This window comes from Danaus plexippus, chromosome 20, assembly GCF_018135715.1.
Source record: "Danaus plexippus chromosome 20, MEX_DaPlex, whole genome shotgun sequence".
Lineage (NCBI taxonomy): Eukaryota > Metazoa > Arthropoda > Insecta > Lepidoptera > Nymphalidae > Danaus > Danaus plexippus.
In genome coordinates this window covers 1,677,022-1,702,381 of record NC_083550.1, presented here as the reverse complement: position 1 = coordinate 1,702,381, position 25,360 = coordinate 1,677,022, and the positions used below count along the sequence as shown (strand labels likewise).

The 25,360-nt window shown below is 32.3% G+C and overlaps 2 protein-coding genes across 4 annotated transcripts in view; one reads left to right on the top strand and one right to left on the bottom strand.

Annotated features, from left to right (window-relative positions):
• LOC116773901 (protein trachealess) overlaps nucleotides 1-18,398 on the top strand; it is a 36,905-nt gene extending 18,507 nt beyond the window's left edge. The window contains exons 3-11 of one of the 2 annotated variants that reach the window (XM_061523834.1): nucleotides 3,113-3,189; nucleotides 5,461-5,550; nucleotides 8,153-8,318; nucleotides 10,857-10,981; nucleotides 11,291-11,344; nucleotides 12,398-12,591; nucleotides 12,691-12,800; nucleotides 15,201-15,348; nucleotides 15,974-18,398. In XM_061523834.1, the coding sequence (XP_061379818.1) occupies nucleotides 3,113-3,189; nucleotides 5,461-5,550; nucleotides 8,153-8,318; nucleotides 10,857-10,981; nucleotides 11,291-11,344; nucleotides 12,398-12,591; nucleotides 12,691-12,800; nucleotides 15,201-15,348; nucleotides 15,974-17,162 (2,153 nt within the window). In that variant the 3' untranslated portion in view covers nucleotides 17,163-18,398. The remainder of the gene's footprint in view (nucleotides 1-3,112; nucleotides 3,190-5,460; nucleotides 5,551-8,152; nucleotides 8,319-10,856; nucleotides 10,982-11,290; nucleotides 11,345-12,397; nucleotides 12,592-12,690; nucleotides 12,801-15,200; nucleotides 15,349-15,973) is intronic. The other variant, XM_061523835.1, reaches the window with a different exon arrangement.
• A 2,644-nt stretch (nucleotides 18,399-21,042) lies between these two features.
• Nucleotides 21,043-25,276, bottom strand: LOC116774095 (uncharacterized). 2 transcript variants are annotated; one of them, XM_061523912.1, is made up of 6 exons: nucleotides 25,207-25,276; nucleotides 24,739-24,973; nucleotides 23,922-23,989; nucleotides 23,396-23,515; nucleotides 22,407-22,457; nucleotides 21,043-22,097 (listed from the first exon to the last, which is right to left on the bottom strand). In XM_061523912.1, exons 2-6 carry the CDS (start codon nucleotides 24,929-24,931, stop codon nucleotides 22,011-22,013), a joined length of 519 nt encoding a protein of 172 aa, XP_061379896.1. In that variant the 5' UTR covers nucleotides 24,932-24,973; nucleotides 25,207-25,276; the 3' UTR covers nucleotides 21,043-22,010. The 2 variants fall into 2 exon arrangements, with proteins under 2 accessions (XP_061379896.1, XP_061379897.1); XM_061523913.1 differs by lacking the exon at nucleotides 25,207-25,276 and adding an exon at nucleotides 25,071-25,183.
• Between the last annotated feature and the right edge of the window lie 84 nt (nucleotides 25,277-25,360).

The following is a 25,360-nucleotide window of genomic DNA, read 5'->3' as shown; positions in this document are numbered from 1 at the left end:
CGTTAATAAAAATTTGTTCTTGGGGTCGATCGGGTAAAATAGATTGTTTTATTTATCAGTTCGGGTTCGATTAGAACAAATTGGTAAGTAATCTCGAACGCTTCTATTAGTGTTATACTTGCAATTTCAAGTGCGCTTAGAATACTTCATTATAAATACGACCTTAAATTTATAGAAAATTAGTTCATTTTTGCATGTACCGTTCGTTATGTTTATATAAATGAATTTTATAAGACATAATAAAAGTAATTATAGAGTTTGTAATTTATTGTTATGTATCTTTTAAATCAATTTGACATGGCAAGGGATATCTAGAACAAAATAAACAAGATAAAAATATTACTAATAGTACGCAATCATTACTTCTCTTCTCGAAAAATAAAATCATCTTTAGCGACATCGTGTATACAGATGCAACATAATCTTTGTAGAACATTTTAATATAAAAATATGAATCGTTCGAGTCAATCTTGCGGCCCAATCTTCCCTGAAATTTTACACTGATAAAAATAAAAGTTCACATAGCAGATTTGGGCCGCAAACTATATTTAACCCGACATGTCGAGATAGCCGGAGCGTGTGCTTTATTACGATTTAATTCAACAGACTGCAAGTCTTTGATATAGCCGACATGCTCTGTACAGCGGCCATTGTTTGATGGTATCGCGGAAACTACAAGATTCGTGTATTTTATTATCAACTTGATTATTTAAATTGATTTTCGTATAAAATTAACAGTTTATCTTGACTGTTTAATTTTTTTTATTTATTATATAAATAACAAGCTATATTTTTTCAAGAAGTATAATATATGGAATAAATTTCTAAGTTAATTTTCACAATAATATTTTAATACAAATGCATATAGCTGGTATCCAGATAGTTCACACAGATTATACATATATGTGGAATAACTATTAAAACACAGGAAATTTGACACTAATGGCAAAACATAAAAACAGACACTTGCAAAACACAATCAATACCGTTGTACCTAATAAATCCAAAGTATGGTACACATGAGTTCTAATAATATTGTGGACATTAATAAATAAATTAAAAACGAAATAAAAGAATTATATATATAATAAAAGCAATTCAACTATGCTTAAAACTATTATCCTTCACAATGGCCAAATCATGTTCACCCTACCACTATAAAGTCATAATAAACGTTTGTTTTGTTTCGTTGTTACGGTTGGCTTCTTGTGACAACGTTATTTAAACAGTATGACAATTGTACAATATATTCATAGTATTTACTTACGTTTTGAATATTATGATATATTTTATAATGTTAAAACTAGATAAGCATCTGTGAAATGTTCAGAGAAACTGGCCATGATTCATTTCGTTCGGATTTTGCTCTATGAAATGTATATATATTTTTTTAAATTATCATTTGTTTTGCATAACGTCCAACTAGGCTGTGGAGCAATAGTTTATTGAAGTATACGAAATTCTAAATTATATTTCAAGTTATGCTGTCTCGTGTCAAGGCTTTCGACATTTTGATTGTGAATTGTTAAAAATATATGTATTTTTACTTGAAACGTTTATTTATCTTTATAGTGAGACATATATAAAATGTTATAGTTTAAATCGAAACTAAAAGGTTTTTATGAAAATAATCCATTTTTCTATTAAAAGCTACGTTTGTTTAACGGAATAATTTTTTTATATACGTATTTTACATAATAACGACACCTAAACATATATGTAGCTATAGTTATTACGGTTGATAGCATGTGTGGGTAAGGCTTAAGGGTGTGATGTTATTTCCCATCAAGTATCACATGATATCGTGTTACTTACTTCGTGACAACATAGCCGACAGTGTCTTAGTCCGAGTTGATCGTGAAGTCGACGTCTTCACGACTCACGAGGCGGCCTTGTGTCAATCACTTTCAATGTTTTCATCAACATTCATCAGTATACACTGTTTAGTCGTTAACGTTCGCGTTTTTTAACCGCGTTTATAATTTAACTAGCGTTTTTTACGTAATAACAAATATAGGCAGAAGAATTTACAAGTACCAAGTTGATTCATCACACTGACTGCTCTGTGTATATTCGTCGTTCTACCACTCCCAAAAACGTAGCAGAATCCTTACGACATAGCCTTTAGTTACCATTATTTTTTGTACATCGAACCCTACAAATGTTTACATTATTTTAATTTTTCTACCTTCAAAGATTGTTATGAATTTCACTCATAGGAAAAAAAAGCATCAAAATATATGTAGCGAAGTTAATGCCAATAAAATGTTTATGCGAGAGTCAACTTTTTATTCCAATTTGTGATATTTGGATCGAATGATTTTTTTTCAATCGAAGTCATAAAAACGAAAAAAAAATTTTTCACCAAATTCACAATATAATATCGTTAAAAAAATTGTGTTTGAGATGTTGCTGATGTTTTTATCCTCGGCGACGGCAGACAGTATCCTAGTTATGTATTCAATGTATAGTTGGTGTGAATGGTGTTTGTACCATCACACGGAGATGCTACCGTGATATGATCGCAGTGTCGGGTTTCTTTTTACGACGAGCCCTTTGTTCTTCTCAATGACACGCGTTTTATAATTCTATTTTTTGTTAACATTGCTTTATGCTATTCTTATTAAATCATATTTGTTATTTTTTTTAGTAAAATTCCTCGTATTATTTTTATATTTTTCTTTATAAGTCATTTTAATAAGGGTAACGTTTGTATAGCATACTATTTTTTATATTATTACTTTGTTCGCATTGTCACCGTTATTGTGTTTAAAGAGATATCAATAATGTTTATTTAATATAATTGATACATTAACCGACCAGTAGCGACATCTATCGTCTTTATCAAGTTACTTTATAATGCATACACCTGTAGTCACATAGTTCCGTGCAAAAGTACTTACATGGAATGGGAAGACAAATTATAGGCCATATGTTATTTTGCTAGCTAAGCTTAATTATTAGAAATTTTATAAAAAATGTGATATACATTTAACTTTGAATAGCAACAATCATTCTTAAATCCTCACAAGTTCTAGAACTTACACATATTATCAGTATTAGTAGGTGACATCTTTGTTATAAGGAATATATTAATCAATGTTTTTTGCAGGAACTCAGAATAGAAGGACCCCAGCCGGACTCGCTATGGAGCTGTTTGAACAGCATCAGGGAACACATATCCTACAGGTAAATATTGTATACACACAAACCAACATAAACCTAGAACAATCATATCTATAAAGTAGCCTTCAACTTTAAAATAGAAAATATGATCTGATGTAAGATGAGCTACATATCTCTTCTGAATTTTTTGCCCTTAATGAAGGGCCAATTTTATTAATTGAACTTATTTGATTTGACAAGTTGAATGGTACATGTGAAATTTAAGTTTTCCCAAAATATTATTCGAAACGTAGTTATTTTAAACACAATCCTATCTCACTGAGTTGCGAAGCAAAATTTTTTTTTGTCAAGCAAATTATTGATTTTTTGGGTCAAGTATTTTATTTCAAGTTCGAGTTTTATACACAAACTCAGAGTTTCTATCGTCAAAGTTTGCTACTTTTCGTCACCTCCAAACACAATCGAACTTGACTTCGTTGCCCAATTGGCCGACTTCATGCTTTTTATAACACTATAATAGCTTCAATACAATAGACCGTACAAGTGTCCAAACATACTTTCAACATTTTAATTTAATATTTCGACGATTTCACCGAAATTACTTAACGAAAATAATTAAGTATATTGTTATTATAAAATCGGTCAAGTGCGAACGCTATCGCGATTCTGGCATAAAAAACGAGATGCTTTGTAATCGATAGCAATATTTCGTTAATCGATTATCCGTTATTATGAGACAAGTTCCGCAATGAGGTTCAAGATCACGGAAAATCTAGTTATTATCTGTGACAGTGATCTTAGTTCTGCTCAATGTCAAACATTACAAAATTAAGACATTCTTGTATTTAAAAAATAGTTTTATATAGTTTTGACGTACAAATATAAAGTAAATAATATTGATTCAATACGTCTAGAGTAGAATGTTATAAAAAATCGATTATTGTGCCATTAGATCACGTAAATTATGATTTTGTGCAATCGATATAACGTTGTGGGTGCTGCGGTTTCTCTTACGGATTGGGAATGGGTTAGTACGTGATTCCTTGTAGTTTTTTTTTGTGTGCACATTGCGGGACTGTTTGTACGTTCTATGCAAAAAATAAGGACATCCGTTGTCTGTGGAGGTTACTTAAATCGTTATTAAATGTACCTAAAAAAAACCCTAAAACAACTTCTCATATTATACGAAGCCTGTATGAAAGTGCGTCGTAGTTGAAACAATAAAAACGGCCCACTAACTTTTACTCTTATTCTCTACCAACCGGTTAATTGAAGTTTTAAGTAAAAAACGTCCAACTTAACAACTATTTTGTCAACTATCATTATAACATTGAGTTATAAAAATGTGGATACGGCATTAATAAATTATATATAATATTTTTTTTATTTTAATTGTATTTTTTAGTGTTATGATTCATAAAAGTACAGTTCATTGTTCAATACAAGGATATCTTATTTGTTCCAATAGAACCTTGGCCTTGTAAAATATTACCACCAGACCGAATCATCGCTCGCTCAAGAAATATAGATATTATAATGTACAGAAAAAAAATATATCTGCAAAATTATATTATAAAAATTTCCAAATCTTTATTTATTGCCGTATCCATTAATATAGTGTATTTATAATTTCTGTCGAATCATAACAGTTTTTCGTCTGTTAAATTATTTGTTTTGTCTTTTTTTTATGATCACCAAAATTGATGAATATGAAACTATTATGTTTTTTCTTAGATCAAGTAAAGTTTGCAAAAAATATAAGTCGGACGTATAATTGAAGTTTTTTGTAATTGAGAGTACCTTCAATAAGAAATTATATGTTTGTATACCTCCAGCTGTGACTGTCAAAGAATCTTTTGGGGATTTGATGAAAAGTTCTAGAGATTAATAAAAATAAAAAAATATATATATATTATTAATTTAGTACACAATGGAGTTAAGTTTCCTTTAATTGTTCAAAGCTTTGCTGTTATATAAAACAATGCTAATATTAGGAGGTAAGAAATATCATAATGATTACGTATGTACATCAGATATCAAGAATTAACTTGCTGAAAATTATTATGTAATAAATGGATATTGCTTAATTATTTCGTAATCTGTACACTTCACTGAACCTTAGAGATTACTTCATACAGGGACACGGTTGTTTAATGATGATTACATTTCTTGAAATACATATATATATATATATGTATATATATGATATAACATATAGGGAGGTTATTAATTAATGCTATGTATTCAATATACCGTTCTTATAGTACCTCTATATTTACACATGCTCATATAAGGTTGTAATTTTTATTAATAAATATATATTTTTGTTAACAGTCCCTGGATGGGTTCGCTCTGTCGGTGGCTGCGGACGGGAGATTCCTCTATATATCCGAAACAGTGTCAATATACTTAGGTCTATCACAAGTAAGTACATGTTCTCTGTATATAGAATTAAGCAAAATTTGCAATAATACGTTTGGTTGGTTCATGTCGAAAATTAAATATGAAAAATGGTTCCTAATTTTCGATGTTTCCTAAAGAGACGTTTGGTTTTATACAGACCCTTCATCTATAATTTCTGTCTAGTTAATATTATTATAAATTTTAACACGTGTCGTTAATTAAAAGGAAATTTATTCTAGGATGTGTATATCAATATCTAGGTATATATTTAGTAATACAATTCTAATAGTATTAATAAAGCATTAATAATGCCAACTTACCTACATTTAATATGCAGACGGAACAACTAATGATTTTATTAGTTGATTTGTCAATGCGGTTTAAGTAATAAATGTTGACAGTTGGTGAGATGTGACTCGAATGGTTCATATAAAGCTAGTTATACATATTATAAAACATTGATGTCTACCATGCATTAAAATTATTGAAAGATAAGCGTTACTCGGTGGATTAAATAACAGAGAGCTGATAATAATAGTGATAAATTTTTTTATTTAATTAAAATAAATAAATCAGAAATTACCTTCAAAATGCCTTTTTTGATGTTCATAACAGCACTGAGAAGATGTTGAACTTTAACAAGCAATACGTAGGCCGGGCTGGTAGTAAACTACCCACGTAGAGTTTATCTTTCATCAGTCGGATGTAAGTAACGCCGGGGCGATAGTATCAGCAGGCTCATGTGGAAACTATGAATGAATGTGTTTTCTTATTTCAACAATCTCGTTTTACTTTTTATGATCCACATATAACTTTATCTATTTAACGTTATTTAATATCTGTTATTTACTTTGTATATAAGAAAGTAATTTGATTCTAGTCTCCTATTATTAATTTCCGCTTTGAAAATGTAAAATCTAATTGAGGAAAATATTTTTGTGTACAACATTAACACCGTCACGGAGCGGAATGGAATTATTTAGCGTGAACCAGAAATTTACATCCAGATGAAATTAAACATTACAAAATTAAAACGAAAAGGAAAAGATCTGAAAATTGTGGAACGGTTGATCCAAAATGGCTGGAGGGTGGTGTGAGTGAGATGGAAGATGGGGGGGAAAGGGACAATGAGAGATGCCAGTCACGTCCCGGGCAAGGCGCGCGCGTGCTGCTCATCCTAATGCTGCAAAGTTAACTCACACACCCCCGGACACTCACACATACACAAATATTATCCAAACACCTAACATATGGACACCACTCACAGTTGTGTGTGTACACGTAAAATACATAAACTTCCTGGTAAATAAGCAGATACAACTTTCTTATAAGCAGCCCTGTCTGACGCTCCTGTTATATTAAATTCAGTTGAGACCATTTTTTTCGGGAACAAAGACTTCGTCGACAATAGCAAATCATATTTTCTCTTATAGATAAATCAGAAAATGGATATTTTACTTTTTGTTTTGACATGTTCCGACCCTTCCTTCAAAATTATTTACGTGATGCCTCTTCTCAGTTCATTATTTACGGTTACCAGAATCTATTTGGGTGAGAACGATGATTTTCGAAACCGTTCACGTTTTGCTGTTTATAAATCGCTGATTAAATGCAAAATATTATCATCGGCCTTTTAACAGATAGCAACTGAGCACACAGCACGGTCACGACAATGTTAGCTTGATACATAATTTATTCAACTTCGCATCACCTGTCAACAACATTAAATTTGTGGGCCGTCAAGCGCTGAATCGGTAAATGCCATAAAATTCTTAGGATCTTTCCCAGAAACGACCACCGTAACGTCACCATTGTTCAATGTATTCACATGCGAGACACCACTGCGGATACACGACAACTGAATGCCTAATAGGGTCCCACAATTATATTTGATAAATATATTTAATACATTAGCATATGCCGTGAAAGGACGCAAGAAAGTTAGATAGCAACAGGTACCAGTGCTGATGGCATAGCGGTTACCGAATTTGAGGATGGGATATTTCTATTCCTTATTGATACACATTGATATACATTTGTCTGATCTAATTAATAATTTCTGTTAGCTGGGCTTATTATTTATATCAGGATTCAATCATTTGTAATAAATTTTTAGATTCTTTGAATGGATTGTGTGACCAGCTTCCAGTTTATGAGGTATATTGTTAACGTATTCACCTGCTACACGATGTATGATAACATTTATTTCATTCATAACCATGATAGTACGTGAGGTGTCTTCATTTGACTACCAACCATATTATAGACAAGATTTGCGATGTGCAACCTTAAAACAAAGGAAATAAGATAGAATTTAAAAACAACAGCTACTGGGGACATAATTGGAATTTAGAATGTAATTTATGAATAAGCTTTTGATGACTTAAAATATTTCCTGCAACAAAATTTCTGTCTAACATGTAAACCGTACTTCAGGATCAAGTTTGATGGTGACTTAATTTACTTTTAGTAATATTTTTTATATATTTAACGTAAAAAAAATAACTAAAGAATGATCTCTGGTTAGCATGAACTGAAATTAATTTTTGTAACTTCTGACTTCACTTAAAATTTTTATTAATAACATCATGTTGGGGTCACTGACATAAGCCTTTACTTTCAGGTAGAAATGACTGGCAGCAGTATATTCGACTACGTACACCAGGCTGATCACGCGGAGATAGCGGAACAGCTTGGCCTATCACTCGCAGGAAGAGGAGGGGCTGGTTTGAGTAGCCCAGCATCAGGTAGCGAGGAGGGCAGTCAGCATGGAACAAACAACCCTGATGGTGAGTTGTAAATAATCTTTAACACGAAAAACATGAACTATGATACTATAGTTATCTAAGATAGAGAATAAAGACACTTTCATTAACTAGTAGTTCTCTATATCATTTCGTTCTCTACATGACATTAAAATAGTTAACATAGAAGCAGTTGAACTGTTTTACTTATGTGTTGTATTTGTAACCCTTTCATTCTATACACAACATCCAGCACTCGAACACATCACAACACAATGCTACATTAATAACAAAAATAGATTTAATTTGATTAACGAAGCTACATTAAAATGACTTCATCTCATATCGTCAAATGTTATTTGAATTTAAATCGTAAAACTGTAAATTTATCGATTTTAAACAATTAGAATCGAATGCTTAACATAAATGTCGATTGCGGAACGTCGCAATTTATTGACCCGGCTTATGTGCGGTTTATACAAAATGGCCGTAATTGAGATGCAAATTAGATAAATTATGTGTAAAGCCCGATGATGACCGGCGTCAGATGAGAGACTACAAACATTATGTGATACGTATTGTTGATTGAAATGTAAACGCCAATCACAGGCTAAATTCTAATCGGACTTGGCTCTGTTGTCATATTATGGTGATATACTCGAGGTCTGGCTCCCTGTCATACAATTTGATGGATTTTTTTTTCTAAATCAATATAATAATTACGAATCGAAATAAACTTCTCATCGAAATAGCATTGGATTAGAGTAAAAACTCTGCGGTCGATAGTGTTGCTTTTTGTAGGGACCGGTCATAAAACCTAACATGAAAAGAATAATGCAGGTTTATTCAAAATTTAAAACCTCGTAAAAAGTTAATGAATCAAAATTTGTAAAATAGAGCGTCGACACCGTTAGCCAATATCTACTTATCAGCGTCGTCCAGCTGAAATGTATATTAAAAAGATGTTCGACAAAAAAATAAGAAAATAAACAGAATTTAATTATAGTTCCTTGTGGCGAATGCACCTTTCGGAGATGCTGTGCTGATCCCAGAGAATCATTCAATAGTCTGACAATAACGCTTTAAATTGTGCACCAAATTGAAATTAAATTTTGACTTATTCACGGTGCTGGTCTATAAAACGGTCAATGGGGAGTCAAGCGACTTTTATGGTGTCGATTGATATAATTTCATCGTTATGGGAAAGAATTGATCTATTATATAATTAATTTTCTATCTCTGCAGAGATCGCTCTCAAATGTCATTTCTCAATTTAATTATATGACTGGAATATTTAAAAAAAAAATCGTATATTTTTAGTAGGCGCTCCGTTGCTGCTAATTTTATAAGGTAATAATTTCTACAGACCATTCTGGTTGGAATTGTTTAAATATGAAACAAGTCAATTTAAGTTATTATAATATTATTAGTTACTAAATAAGTTTTATCAACTTTGTATAACTTAAATATATTTCAAAAAACATGAGCATAGTTTAAAGTACAAAATTCCTTTTCCTTAATTGGGTGATTTGGACCTTACCAGACTAGGTCACGTAAGGAATCAATTTAGTTACGTTAAGAGTTTTTAAAAAATCAATCAAGTTGCATGTGACAGATCTCGATTGTGTCCAAAATTGCTCTAAGGGCAGGGTTGTCGGGAGTGAAACGCGTGGATAATAACATAACGTCCTGTAAAGTCTACGGAAATGATAGTTTAAATTCCAGTGTTTCCAAAACTACAAGATTTTTTCAATCATCTATACATTAACTAACTAAAGAAATTAATTTTAATATTTTTGACAAAACAGTTAGGTTTGGGATTGAATTACACAGTGAGTAACGTTTTCTGCACTGGTTTTTTTCGTATATGAATCACACCAAATAGTACAGATATCGGAATTTCTTTGTTTTTTCTCATATCGTATTAAAAGTATATACGATATTTGTTTGCATTTCGACCTATAAATTATTAGAAATTCATAAAATATTTATATTAGGTATATTTACAAAAAAAAAAGTCCTGTTAATATCTATGTCGGTAAAGACTACCTTTGGGTCCCTTGTGGTGTTGTGAAAGTTTGGGAACATCTGTTTTTTCAGCTCGAACCATCAATGAAATCAATTAAGGCGTTGCCACCAACTCGCTGCCACGACGATAATTAAATGTCTACCGTAATCAATGAGTCCATCTGATTCGAAACGTTCAACGTCACCCATTTTAACCCAACGTGGCTTGAGTTTCATTTTAATGACATTATTGAATCCTTTAATAGAACATCCTTTACATACAACCGTTAAAGTAGTCATTAAAAAAATGTTATGTAAACACAACTACTAACAGTTACTTTGAAATATGAGTTAGTCAGTAACAAAACACATTAAGATATCTACAATATACGTAATCAAAGTATAAATTTCATTATGACGAAAATTTATTTGATCTATTACTCTGCAGGACTATTTTATGTATGAATAACTCAAATATATTATTAAAATTGGAATCTTTTATAGTATAAGCAGATACGAAGAACCTCTTTTATTTTAATATATAAGTGTATCTATATAGTAAAATTTCTTCAACAGTATCGGCACAAATGACGCTAGCTGCTAGTGGGGCGTTGTTCCGAGGCATGGACCGTGCTTTTTGCGTGAGAATGAAGAGCACTCTCACAAAACGTGGCTGTCATTTCAAATCTTCTGGATACAGGGTAAGATTTAAATGTATCTGTTACGACTGAAGTTTCAACAGAGTCACAGACAATTGTCGCCTTTATTAACATAATTATAATCAACATTTTTGAGTGCACTTCTGTTTCAACTTCGGTTTCCGAAATGACGTGATTACGTGCAATGATAACATAGTTAACTATTCAAATTAACCTGTATTGTATATTATATTAGTTCTATTAACACAATATGATAAAATTTTGGTGTTGAACTGTCTATAGATGGATTATGAAAATTCGTGGAACTATTTCTTTAGAAGTAAATAGACACTATTTTCGTTTTCGATCTAGGTGGGAAGAAGCAACGGGGATACGTCCAGAAACGGAGAATGTGGTAATTGGCGGGTAGGTATCTATAGGAGAAGCGTTTTTAGATTTCACGAAAGCTTTTGATCTGTAAGATATGTCTTACAATTAGTTACATAAAGACTTTTCAATAATTATATATCAAGTAAGCTGTTAAAAGCCGAATAACATTTAAGTATTATTCCCATAGATATAGGAATTAGCATTACATTACTCCTAAATAATTTAGCACGGGCGTTATCCGTTCAAGATCACAAATATTATTGTAAGAGTTATTGTGCCGCGTGGGGTGCCTCAAGGCGAATTGCGAGCCCATAATTTTTGCCTAACTCGGTGCTAGAACATAAAACGCGATTATATCTCCAGTGACTTGAGAATAACGTACTAGAACCGTAAAATTGTTTGTAATAGATTGTTTCCGTTGGATTTTTATTTTTTTATTCCATTATTTTGACAACTCAATTCGCTATTTATTTCTTATAAGCTATCTTAAACTCATTTCCTCAGGAGGAGGTTTACCTATTATATGAACAGGAATTATCTTGGTGGAAACGTGTATACGTAACTAAATAAATCTTAGGATTAGTACTTCAACTCACACCCATAATTCGTGTTTATCTAAATCTAAATTGCCAATGCTATTCGCAAATATCGATATTGCAATTAGAGAAATCGTTTGTAACCCTTTATATGGGTATAGCGCCAGAGGCGAAGCGTTTATTGCGAAAATTTAAAATTAGTTCAACCTCCTTGAATTCGGGAGCTCGGAGTTACCTGGAGGACGTGACTTCGTCTTTTACGACTGAATTTTGCATCTGAAAGTTCCTTTCCGTAAACCACGTTTCGTATTAGGACACTTTAAGTTTAGAGGAAACTTATAAGGATATATTGAAGTTGAGATATCAAATGTCTCTAAAGAAATTAAGTAGATATATTATCATAAAATCGTCAAGATAATAAAAAGCCTCATTATTTTTTAAACATTCAAAGATATAACAAAATGTTTTATATAATTTTCAGAACTGTTACCATTCAGAACAGCAAGGAACGGTATGTTTTACGCTTATTTTCAATGATATGTCTTCTTTCTAGGTGGTGCTTATGCTATGTCGTCTTCGGCCACAGTATACGTTCTCTCACAGTCGCAAGACACCACCGACCCTGCTCGGGATGGTGGCATTGGCCATCGCCTTACCACCACCATCAGTTCATGAGATCAGGCTAGAGTCAGATATGTTCGTTACAAGAATTAATTTTGACTTCAGGATAGCGCATTGCGAGCCCAGGTAAATTATACGCGATATTTTTTACTGATTGATATAATTTTTATTAAATATTTTGATTTTGGATTGTCATTTATCTAATTTTATGTTAAAATCTATTAGCCGAGTGTCAGAACTTCTGGGATATACAGCCGAGGAGCTTACAGGGAAGAATCTCTACGCGCTCTGCCACGGAGAGGACGCCAACAAACTAAGAAAATGCCACGTAGACTGTAAGTAACACTCATATCTAGAGTTGCAACTTGCACCAGGAATAGTATGAACGAATTGTGAATAACAGGACAGTGGAGACGGCCAATTAGTATGTAAGAAGCTCAAGAAAACATTAAAAATTTTGATATAATACTGTACTTCTGTAGGCTATCAACATATAAAAGTAAAAATGTAATAAGAATGAACAAATAAACCGGTACGTTTAAAATTCTAAGACCGCGTCGTGGCGGAAGTTTATAGTATAATCCTGTGGGTTTATTACTTTATATACTTACATGTTTAAATCAGAAATCCCATTGGCGTGTACGGTTGTAACCAAATTACCCGCTTTCTAACAAACACCCGGTGTTTTATGTTAATTTGAACAATTGTTATTCTACAGAAATGTACACATTTGACCGGCATCTGTATATTGTGCATTTTAAATTTAAATTAATGTTCTCGTAAAGCTATCAACGGCTGTAGTGAAAAAGTCTCCGAGTGACGTCATTGGATCGTGATTCCCATTAATCGCCGGCCATCTTGAATTTTGATGGTTACATAACTATTTACAGATTATATTTTGGTCTTATTTATATTCAGACTCATTTCTGCTTGCAAAATTCTTCGTTTTGTAAAAGTTACAGTAATTCTACTTAAACTGAAATATGAAGCCTAAAAACTGAATACCTAATGTTTTATCCGTACTCATATCAAGAAAGTCATTTAGTATATCTGAAGAAATATAAGTCATATGAAACAAAAAGATAAGCGACACTCGGAAGAGATAGATATATCATTAGCTTTATATCAGAAGAGGACAAAACATACGGACATTAGGAGCGACATTTCCCACGTAAGCCTTAAGGAAACAAAATGATGCTACGATATTATTATTCAAATCACAGTTGGATCGACGCTAGGCCTAAATTGTTTTGATGGATGCGTGGAAAAATATGTATACCACTACATTTGGTTATATATTTTCCACTTCAATGGCCCTTATGTGATGAACAACGTTTACTGAAGCGATTGCAGATAACTCTATTAGACATTTCCATTTATGAACCTGCATATTAAGGTGACAGCTACGAATGACGCACAGTTCATAGAAGTCTAGCTCGGACAATCCTCTTCAACTTATTGTGACTTATATGTAGAAAATCATTAAAATAAACAAATTCAAAGCTTCATTGGAATAGGAAATCTATTTTAAAAAAGGTGATTACAGCGTCAAATAGATTTTTTTTTAACTTTAACATAATCGATCCTAAGCTCGGATACAACTTTTTTAACTGAAATAGATTCTATCCGAAAACCGTCGCCATTTTATATAAATCATTCGACAGCCCAATGACCATCGGAAAAAGTCGTCTGCTGTAAAAGAGATCGATTGTAAATTTTCCTGCTGCCTTGGAGCCTCGTCTTGACATGGATTTCTATTCACACATTGAATACTAAGTGTCGTTACGCCATTTATTACCAATGGATTTCACCTTTTACTGGGTCATGGGTGGACAAATCGAAACAATCGTCTATATGAATCAGTGGACACAATATATTAAGAAATTTTTGAATATATATATCTTTTTAAAACTCGTAGTAAATACCACAAATATGAGACGTTTACACCGCAACAATGTGTTTCTTTTAACAGACGACGCCGTTTTGGCATGAAGCCAGACTCATTGTCAATTAATGACAATACACAATAAAACAACAAAACCAAAAAGCTTGATTGTCTTAATGATTCACGTACACAATACACATGTCGAACACTTTGTGTTCTGTAACTACGGAATGTAATGCAATCACAAGTATTTAGCGCACGAGACACAGTAACTGCATTATAGACTTCGAGCTATACGCAATGTTTCTTTTATATAAAAATATTCTTATTTATACGAAATAACTTAACACGTACCTACCCTTTGTAATATATGATCATCGTCATACGAATTAAGTCACTAATTCAAGGTCACCAGCATGAACATCAAACCTGATTTAGTTATAATAAATATAATTATGGCTGTGAACTACATGATTAATCGCTATTATTTCATTGAATTATCTTTATGGCAGGACTAAGGTATGGATGTGGTTGCTTTTACGTTGTTATGACTTCATAAAAATATTATACTATACGAATTATATAGCGTCGTTACGTAAATGATGTCAGAGACAAAAGAGCCTCTAGAATAACAGTAGTGCCTAGTGAGCATTGAAAGGGAATACATTACTCACATGTAGGAGACAAATTAATTTGACAATAATCTGGTAATCATATAATATAATATTCAAATTCTCGTAAATTTGTATTAGTATTAGTATTAGGTAACTTTTGATTTTATACTCTATAACAGTAGAGCATATGCAAAATTGTAAATTGATTATTTCACTTTTTTTTATTATTGTTACAGTAATGAACAAGGGCCAAGTACTCACCCACTACTACAGGATAATGAACAAGTTGGGTGGTTACACCTGGATGCAGACCTGCGCTACCGTCGTCTGCTCCTCGAAGAACGCTGAAGAACAGAACATCATATGTGTCAACTACGTTATTAGGTAGGTCTGGGATATAGATGTAGTAGTTGATGCTATCGACATCGACCGATTGGATGGTGGAACTCTTTCAGAGATAATCTTATATAGAAGGCAGCCCTAGTAAGTTCGTTTCAAATTTGGTTAGGTAGAGAGAGGAGCTTGGACGGTGGAAGTGAGCGTTTAACCGCGTTAGATAGCGATCCCTTTAACCAACACCTGGGTCACAAGTCACAGGCACTGTTGAAGCTCCTCTCTCTGCGACGCGATGGACCCAGCACCCGCACGGTAAATCCATGGAGTGCTGAGAGGTTTTGTCTCTCTTAAATAAAATAGTTATTATGAGTAACTTGCAGCGCCATTTATCGTATGTGAGATATGACTTCATACAAAACCAACATTTCATGTCAATTTCCTTACATGGGATTTTCCAACTAATTTTGACCTATACTTTATTCTAATATCTAAGCTACATGAATAGACAGGTTCATCAAAATAAATTTGGCAGTTTGTCAATAAATCTTTACATCCTCTAAAATTTTTACCTTTGAAATAAACGGGTGGTTATATAGAATATGAAACAACTACAACAAAGTTGACAATTTGTTTCTCATTTAGAGCTCCATTAATTTCATATTTTAATTCGCAGTGGCCGCGAATATCCGAACACGGTTATGGACTGTTGCCAATTGGAAGAGAGCGTTCAAGGTGTAAAACGAGAAGAGACGACCGGTGATCCAGAGAACGGTCCGCCAGATGCTGACTCTGGAGGAGGTCCGCCACCTCCGCGACACCCCGCCGAGAGAACTGAACCGCCGTCTAACAACGACGCGACCTCATCAGCGCCACCAACCTCTGATGTTACACACCTAACAAGACTGAGCGACTCGCAGCCTCTCCCACTACACACGACCCAAGAAAGGTCCTCGCCAATGCCAAGAAGACTGAAGAAGAGAAAACATACAGAAGACGATGATGCAGAGAGAGATGAAGAGAGACGAAAAAGTTCTTCAAATTCCACAGCTGCATTGTCGCCCGTGGAACGTGATATGACCAAAGCAAATTTATCGATTCCGGAAACATCGGACGCGACATCAGTCCGAGATTTAGAAAACGCCATGTCGAAGCATTTGCCGTCCTTAGATGGTAAAGAGATTTCGCATCGACCGACAGATTTCTCAACAGATGCGTTGCTGAAACAACAACAACAAAAGTCTACTATTCAGTGGATCGGTGCTCAAAATCATCATCTAAACCATCTCAACCGTCAATTGCCAGGAAACCATACACCAACACCAGCATCAGCATTGTTAAGGCAGTTGTACGCAAATCGAGAAAGTGTAATACGAAGTAACTTCCTAGGTGATGGAAGGACGGGAGGATATTACTCGAGCGATGGTCAATCAGGCCCGTTACCCACACCACCAGGCAGTGAAGGGTCAGGATACGGTGAACAGTTGGGTCATAAAGGCACGGACATCGGGTCGTTAGCATATGCGGGTTATGCTGATTATCATTCCGCCATGACCCCACCTGGGTCAGTGTCGCCCAGAGATAAACAACAATACGCACTGCCATATGACAATTCATATTCTGAAGCGTTAAGGCATCCCTATTTGGGGATAAATTCTGAAGCACCTCTGCCGTTGAAACCTCAAGCGTATTCGGCTGTTCCGGGTGCTTTGGACTACGCTCAGTTAGACCAGTCGCAATTCTTCCATCCATCTTCCTCTTTCCATCTCTATCATCCTCAGGCTCACGCCGCTCATGCCTCTCACTCGCACCAAACTGATAAATCCGCTCCGCCGAATACTAATTGGTATTCAACCAGCTCATAGCCATAATGCGGTAGTTTCGGAAAATATTTGACGGCATTTTCCTCTAATAATTGTTTCCTTGGAAGTGAATCGAAAAATTCTTGAGATTTTATTTTGGATTGTAAATTTTTGTTTACGATTATAGTTACATTAATCGAATAAGACTCGTTTACATGAATACTCAGGAACTCGACTCCCAATTTAATGTTAGCAGGCAGATTTTAATGGAATCATGACAAAATGTGCCAAATATCTTTACATAAATAAAATGGCGTCAATGAAACATAACTTATTGACAGTCTGTCAAACGATTACTAAGCAGCCTCGACAGCGTTGTCTCGGCGAGGTTGAGTTGAAGCCAAAATAGTATTTTAATGTTAGTTGTAAGGCGGTTACTTCCCGCTGAGCTATTCTCATAGCTTATTGCATATCATTTAAATGTTAGTCGGTAAGCTTTTCTGTAAATTATTGTATAATATGTAGGCAATACCCTTACGGACTTATTGTAAATTTTAGACTAAGCGCTGTATCATATATTCTTTATTCGAAATAAGATTTCACTGTAAATACGTCGTTTAATATTTTCCGTTCTCGGACTTTACTTGAAGACTTCTGTTACGTTTTAATTTACTTTTTACTCTTAAGTAGATTTTTTTTATAAAAATTGTATCGGCAGCAGTATTTCCTTAACATTTCTTCAATGTTGTATTGTATAAATTTTAATTATATATAGAAAATATCGAAGCCAACTGAAATCTTACGAAAAAATTATATTTTCAGTCTCTGGATTCCATACACAGATCGTAATAAGCCATCCACAACAAACATCAGCGTTATAACATTCCGTTATTTTTTAATTATATTTAGATACAAATACATGACAATTGAAAATACTCACATGCGTCGGTTCAAATTTTGTTATGTCCAATTTTATATTAATTTTTAAATATGAAAGGCGTTAATCATTAAAATATATAGAGGTTATTTGGTAATGATAAAAATAATATTTATGCTATTTTATTGTGCAATATCGGTGGGAATGTTGTTCATTTTGATTGATAGGCTTCGTTATGTACGGTAATGTAATTTAAGGTAATTATCAATAAATTGTAATAAAGTTGTAATAAAATATTAATTGGGAATAGGCTTGTATCGAAAATATTTGTTATGTTTAAATTCTTTTTTGAACTGATTATTATTTTGATTATTTGACGATATCGTGAAAGAAATCTCTCCAATAAAATATTAAGAATTTTTTGTTACTAGTTTTATTTTAATTCTCGTTAGCCTTTTTTATATATACGTGCATAGTATCGGAAATTCTCGAGGGCATACTCGTAATGTTCACGCATACATTAAGAAAGATTTAATCTATAAAACTCTGGTCAACAAATTATTTACGTCTTAATATTTGACAGGATAATGTTAATCTCGTATGCAAGTCATCTTGTGAAAGATGTTCTTCTTGTGAAAGAAGGACAACCACCGCAATCTGTTAATGGCATAACATATATATGTACTTGAACTAAGGTTCATATTGTTTTTGGTTTGGTTATCCCAAAAAGCTTTATCATATATATTGAATGTAAGTAAACGTTTTATATCAAAACTTTTTAGATGAGTCGTGACCTTTTTTAAATGTCTTAGAATGTCTTGCTTCACGAGTATTTTTACAAATATAAGAGCAGTCTGTTTTAGGGGATTTCTAGAGTGAACATCTTTCAGACGCCGATCTATTGCCTGATGGTGTTATAAAAATATCATCTACCTACATAGTCTCAGCAGTAGATCTAGCTGATAGCTAATTGAATCATTATATATATTTTACTTTTCTCTTTACTACTCAAAATAAAATTTGCCCTTAATACTGTGATCGGTTACCATAATTCAATATGTTTTTCAATGTCTTGTCAGTAGTTTATTTGTTTCATTACGTAACAAAACGAAATCAGTCCAATACTGGTTCATTGGTTGTACGCAGAAACATTGTTGCGAAAAGTGTCTATACTAAATTATTAACCCTATAGTTTCCGCTATTGAGATTCTTATAAGCATTTAATTTGTCATGCATTTTGTTTTTTTTTTGTGCCAAAAATCCATAAAAAAGGTCAAAGATGTTTCGTAAATAAAGGAATTAAAACTGTTTATATCAGTTTACAAAAATTGCCAGACCCACTTATACTAAATGTTTGGAAATACCATAAGGCATAATAGTTGCTTAAAATTGTACATAACAACATTTCTACAAATTCTCTTCACATCGGAATTCATATGATTATTTGAATTTGAGGTTACAAATATACAAAAAAGTAAATTCCTATTTGACACGAGTGGTTATAATTACACATTCTCTTTGAATCAACCGTTATTTTAATAACTTTATGGAAGTTAGCAAGTAAATTTTATTAACAATACATAGGTAGTGACAGATTTCAATGTATTGATCAGGACCGCCAAGAAACTTTGATCAAAATGTTATTCAAGTTGTCTATCAAACTCAAGCAGACAGTATGTAAAGTACCAGGTAAAATGGTGATCGTCAATGAGGAGTGACGTTATTGGGTTTATAGCAAAGCAAAGCAATCTATTGTCAGATTTGATTTGACTGTGGCTGTTAGCCCTATTAGTTTTGAGAGCTGGAAGGTGTGGGTGCCCCTAGTGGACCTACCGCTTGAATAAGAGTCTGAAGAACCTGATGGTACACCCGTCCTAAGAATACCTCTAAGAGCCCGGACAGCGGCTTAGGACGTCCTTGAAGGTAGAGAGGGGGGGCGGAAGCATGGCGTGATGGGACCGCAAGACGCCCTCCGACGGCAGAACGTCAAAGCAACGTGTTTGAATCGTCAAATTGTCCGAATTTAGGAGGTCTTTCATAAGACACTAATGTTAGTGAGAGTCACGGCGATTGTTGGTAGGTACTTAACTCAACTCAGGTTAGTTTTGTATCGTGATTTAAGCGTGGCGGGATTTGACTTGATACCTCGTGTTTGAAAAATATCTTTGGAAGTAGAGTATGTGGTTGGAGTCCGCACAATAGGCCTTCATCATAATCTCCTAAGACCGAAGGACGCCCTCCCTAAAGGACTCTTAGATAGCGTCAGCTATATTATTAGGATCTCATTTTAAATATTAAAACGGGCTTGTCTCCATCCGCAATGAAGACTGTAATCTAAGATCTATTTCAACCCTTAGCCGTTTAATGCAAGCATTTAGGTAGAAGTTACTATTTTGTGCTAAAATTATTATTTTTTTATATAAATATTAATTATTTAAAAAAATATATCATGTTAGTAAAGTATTGGTAAATGGCGTTAGAATTTGTCTTACTTGCAACGACTCGGATACCTTAAAAACGATCCCATGCTTGTGTCCCAACCCTTATAGTGATAATTGATTAACGTGTAATCACTGTTTAATATCGATAGCCTTCAGGTATTTTAATGAAACTATTTCTTTATCACAATTAATATGCAGCTATGGATTTAGTTTCAAGATCCCTCAGTTAGTGAAATGCTAATATCTAGGACATTGTACGAAAGAAAAAATATTACTTACAAAGTATAATCCCTCGATGAAACACAATATAAACACAATTTAGTGCCCACTTGATGAAGGCTCCGCGGACCCGAACGATGGGAATTGACTGTCGCATTGAGCGCGTTGTAACACTTGACAGTCGTTTTTAAGAACTACCCTCTTAGTTTTATGTTAAAATATACAACAGCGAGTCGATTCACAAATTTAAATAACTATTTTAACTGTATTGTGGCAAAATCCACTACAGTTCAGTAAATAAAATTATAGTGATAACTAAAATTTTACAATGAGAGTGTATGAAAATTATAAAAATAACAACACAGTGTTTCCAGGACGAGTCACGAGCGTAGATTAAAAAACGGAATATTTTGTAAACGATTTATTATTTAATGTATAAATGTATTAAAAAAATTGGTCGGTGGCGACACACGTCTCAACAATAAATTCACGTAAAAACGTCACACGGACAGACAGACATTACTATAACACGGAACTATTAATAAGTCGACATAATTTAAAAATTCCTAACACGATTGCTTGATGTACAAAGAAAGGTATATAGATAGTAGTAATTTAACTGAATTTGATAAAGATATAGGAAAGAAATTAAGATTAAGTCTGAAATTTACAGAATTGTTGTTAAAGACTTACAGGTTTTTTTTTTAAGTTTTTAAGTCAACTATTCTAAGGTTATGTTATGTTCAAGTTAATAACTAAGTTATGCTAAAACTGTTCAATTTGGTATGAAAAAACAACTAGGCAAAGATAAATTCTACTAGGCGCTTATCAAAGAGCAGACGTCATTTCTATTCTCTTAATTAAATATTTAGCTATTCTTACTACACGTGCTTTGTTACTGAACGGAATTAACTATATTTAAATATACAGCTTTATTTTTATTAAATTACTGGACGGATTCATCAGAGGTTATCAACCTTATAATAAAATTACATATATCCTTTAAACCTATACTAATTTGTAATTAATTTGTCACAATGTTATTTTGTAAAACTTAATGAAATGTTTGAGTAGAAATATAAATTTTTCTCACAACGACCACAAAAACATTAAAATAGGAATGAATGGAACTCACATTTTGATGTGTAACTGCAATACTTTCAGTAATTAAGTATTGTGATGATAACAAATATAGGAAGTGCAATACTTGTACACTTGTCTTAAATTACCATGAGCTCATACGGACGGTAAGTTTCTTAAGGTCAAACAAAACTGGACACTATAACAAACTATTAAGCTTACTTCATTTTTTTTTTATGAACACATAATTATATATATTTTATTATCTATATTTTATTATCTGTGTCAGTGTTGCTAGTATTCAACTAGTATTTCGATGTTCGGCGATTGCATTTGTAATATTATCTGATATTGTGATAGTACACATAACCAGCAGTAGATCTGAAAATAATACACATTTGTTAAGAAAATCTTATACAACTAATCGCCGTACTCTGTATATTTAGGCGTTTTTTTTAAATGCTGTAAATTCTTCTTATAATAATTGGAAATAAAGTGGTTCATTGGTAAATGGTTATCGTAATTGGACAGAATAAAATTATTGTCTAATATTTTTTTTTTACATCTCACAACAAAATCCACTGAGCACCTTTATTGTGAATAAGCTTGTGATGTTAGGGATTGATGATAATTTTATTTAGCTTCTGTTTGTCTTAGTAAAAATTTTAAAAATGTTTTTCATATACTTACATTGTATGACATCCAAAGGAAATCTAGAAGCGCTGCAAAAGTTGCATCCAGCTGTAACATAAAATAAAATACTTTTAAATCAATACTAAAAATATATTATCTAGCATACAATTAATTATTAAAACCTAATAATATTTAACTTTTACAATGAAAATTTAATTACATCGCCTTCTACTTTTTCAACATCTATTGCATGTCGCATTACGTTCAAACGCGGAGTAGGGGTGAGGATTACAGAATAGAGGTCAGATTTATAATCTCAAGCGAAAGCAGTTTGTTCTATATTTGTTTTCACAACTTCCTTTAATATTGTGCTCAGTTTTGACATGCCATTTTCATATAAATGACCCAAGTAATATGTATACAGTCAGTATATTATATCATATATGTATTAGTAATATGTATTCTGTATAATTTTAAATATATTCATTAAAGTAATTGAATTTTATTTTTCAATTATCAAATTAGGACTAAAGACGTCACATGTATCCTGCATTCAACAACTTTATGATAAAATTTCTAAGAATCGAATAATATATACGGGTTTATTAAAATTAATTGGACATGAAAGTTATTTCTATTTATCAAACAATTGTAAATGACCAAAAAATTTAATGAGACATAAATTATCATGTATTGTTTAACAGTCTCTAAATATAACACGTCATTATTAGTACTGATTCCATTGAGTTTCAAATGCTTAATAAAAAAATTATGACACAGATCAATAAATAAATAAATTTAAAAAAATGATTTTAACATGTTCATAGTAATTAAAAATGTCTTATGTAGATTGAATATAATATAATTTTCATGATACTCTTTCTAAATTAACTTTCCACTAAATATACAATGAAGATGATTTTAATGCAAATTTATATAACTTTAAATACAACGATATTAACGGTTCTTAATTAGGTAACTGGTTATATATAAAATTGCAGGCGAAGTTATGTGAGCATTTCTGTTATTCAAATTGGACAACTTACATATATATAATATCCCCCTATAAGCCATAAGCCGAACACGAACTGGAACAGAATGATGAGAGCCATAGTTATGAGCCACGGCAACATTAGACCTCTCATCCATATGTTAATACCAATCACCTGGAATTTAATGAGAAAATAATTACTAAAGCTTTCAATATTAACTTACAATATAAATAAAATTGTTCATATAAATATAGTTTACGGATGTTTTTCTTCATTGGCAAAAGCAAGAGATTTAAAATATTACTACTTATAGTTTATCCATAGACTAAATTTAAAGAGAAGACTAGTTATTTTAACACTGTGTGAAAATATTACAAACAGTTCTTTATTTGTAATGAATTAAATCTAGAAACATCCTATAATATTAGTTTAAAACTTATTTTTCCTGTCATTAGATGTATTAATTTAGTTGAAAATTTGTTAAAACTGATTGACTTTAAGTAGGAACAATAGGAAAGCATGCTGTTGAAACCAGATGTAAGTACATTCAATACAAATTGATTATTAAAATATCAATTACCATTAAAACCGACGACACAATAAGTGTTACCAATATCACTATGAATATAATCCCAAATACTTGAAGTGCTGAAATGCAAGAGATTTTATTAAGTAAGACACAACAAGGAAAAATTATATACTAGAGTTTGTCTTCGACATTGTCCTCGTAAAATTCAGAAAATGGCTCAGACATAAAGTATGTTAACAATTTACATTGGTGATTTACTAACAACATTTAATTAGTGTCCTGTGAATGATTGTAAAACTACTGTAATGCTTAGAATTTGAAAAAACTATTAAATATTCTGTTAAAGTTTCATCAAAATGAATATAGTACTTTTGCATTCAAGATCACCAAATTTCTGCCCATCGATATAGTGCAACGAACATATCTATTCGTAATATTGCTAATATATGACACTTAGAAACATCAAATTAATGATATTTTGCAAGATAAATACATAAAATGAATATGGTATTAAACAGATATTTTCCTTTTTTTCGTAACTGTTTTATTGGCATAGAGCAGAATTATAATTTAACTTTTATCTTTATTATTCAAAAGCAATGTTGATTTCTAAGACTTTTGCAAGTATTCATTTAAATGTAACAAGTATTTTCGGATTCCTAGGTGTTATTTAGTTATTGTTAATACTACATTCCCCTTATGTTTCGGATTACTTTGCAGCAATCTCAATCTCGTCTACCTTTGATTATGTTTGCTACAAAGTAACTAAAGCGTGGGCAGTATATAGTTAAAAATAATAAAATAACAAGTAGTGATCCAAAAATATGAGTTTCATACAAAAGCAATGTTATTAAGTGGAAGAACATACATCCTCTGACATCAGCTTCAAACAGAGGGTTCCAAAGCTGTGTTGAATCACCTCCAGCCATCTGATATGCTATAAAGGTTATCAGTATCAATCCCATAGCAATTGTGTACACTGCAACTGCCCTGCTGCCGCTTTTTACAGTTGACGCCCAAATACATGGTGACCAACAAGATTCTAATACTGGCGTCGACATGTTTGATATTTCTTAACTGCGAACGCAATTTTCATATAAAATCTGTAATACAAAAATGCGCATTTTCATAAAATAATCTAACTTATAAGTTATAACAAATGACTGTTAGTAATTTGATGAAATGTAGAAAGCGCCACACCTACAATTTACAATCCTTATGAAAGAGATACTATTTAATATTATTAAATGAATCCTTCACTTTAAAATTGTACAATCCCTGTAATGAGTCACTTATCTATACAAAATAAACATTAAGACATAAACAACTAAATTACCTGAAACTTTAAAATTGTTTGGAATTCGAAATATTCATAACGCTTTGTACCGTTTTGAAATGTGTCATTTATGTGACTTTTATAAAGTTGACAGTTAAGAAATAAACATATTTCATAATTGCGTTCAAAATAGTATGTTTAATTTAAATATATC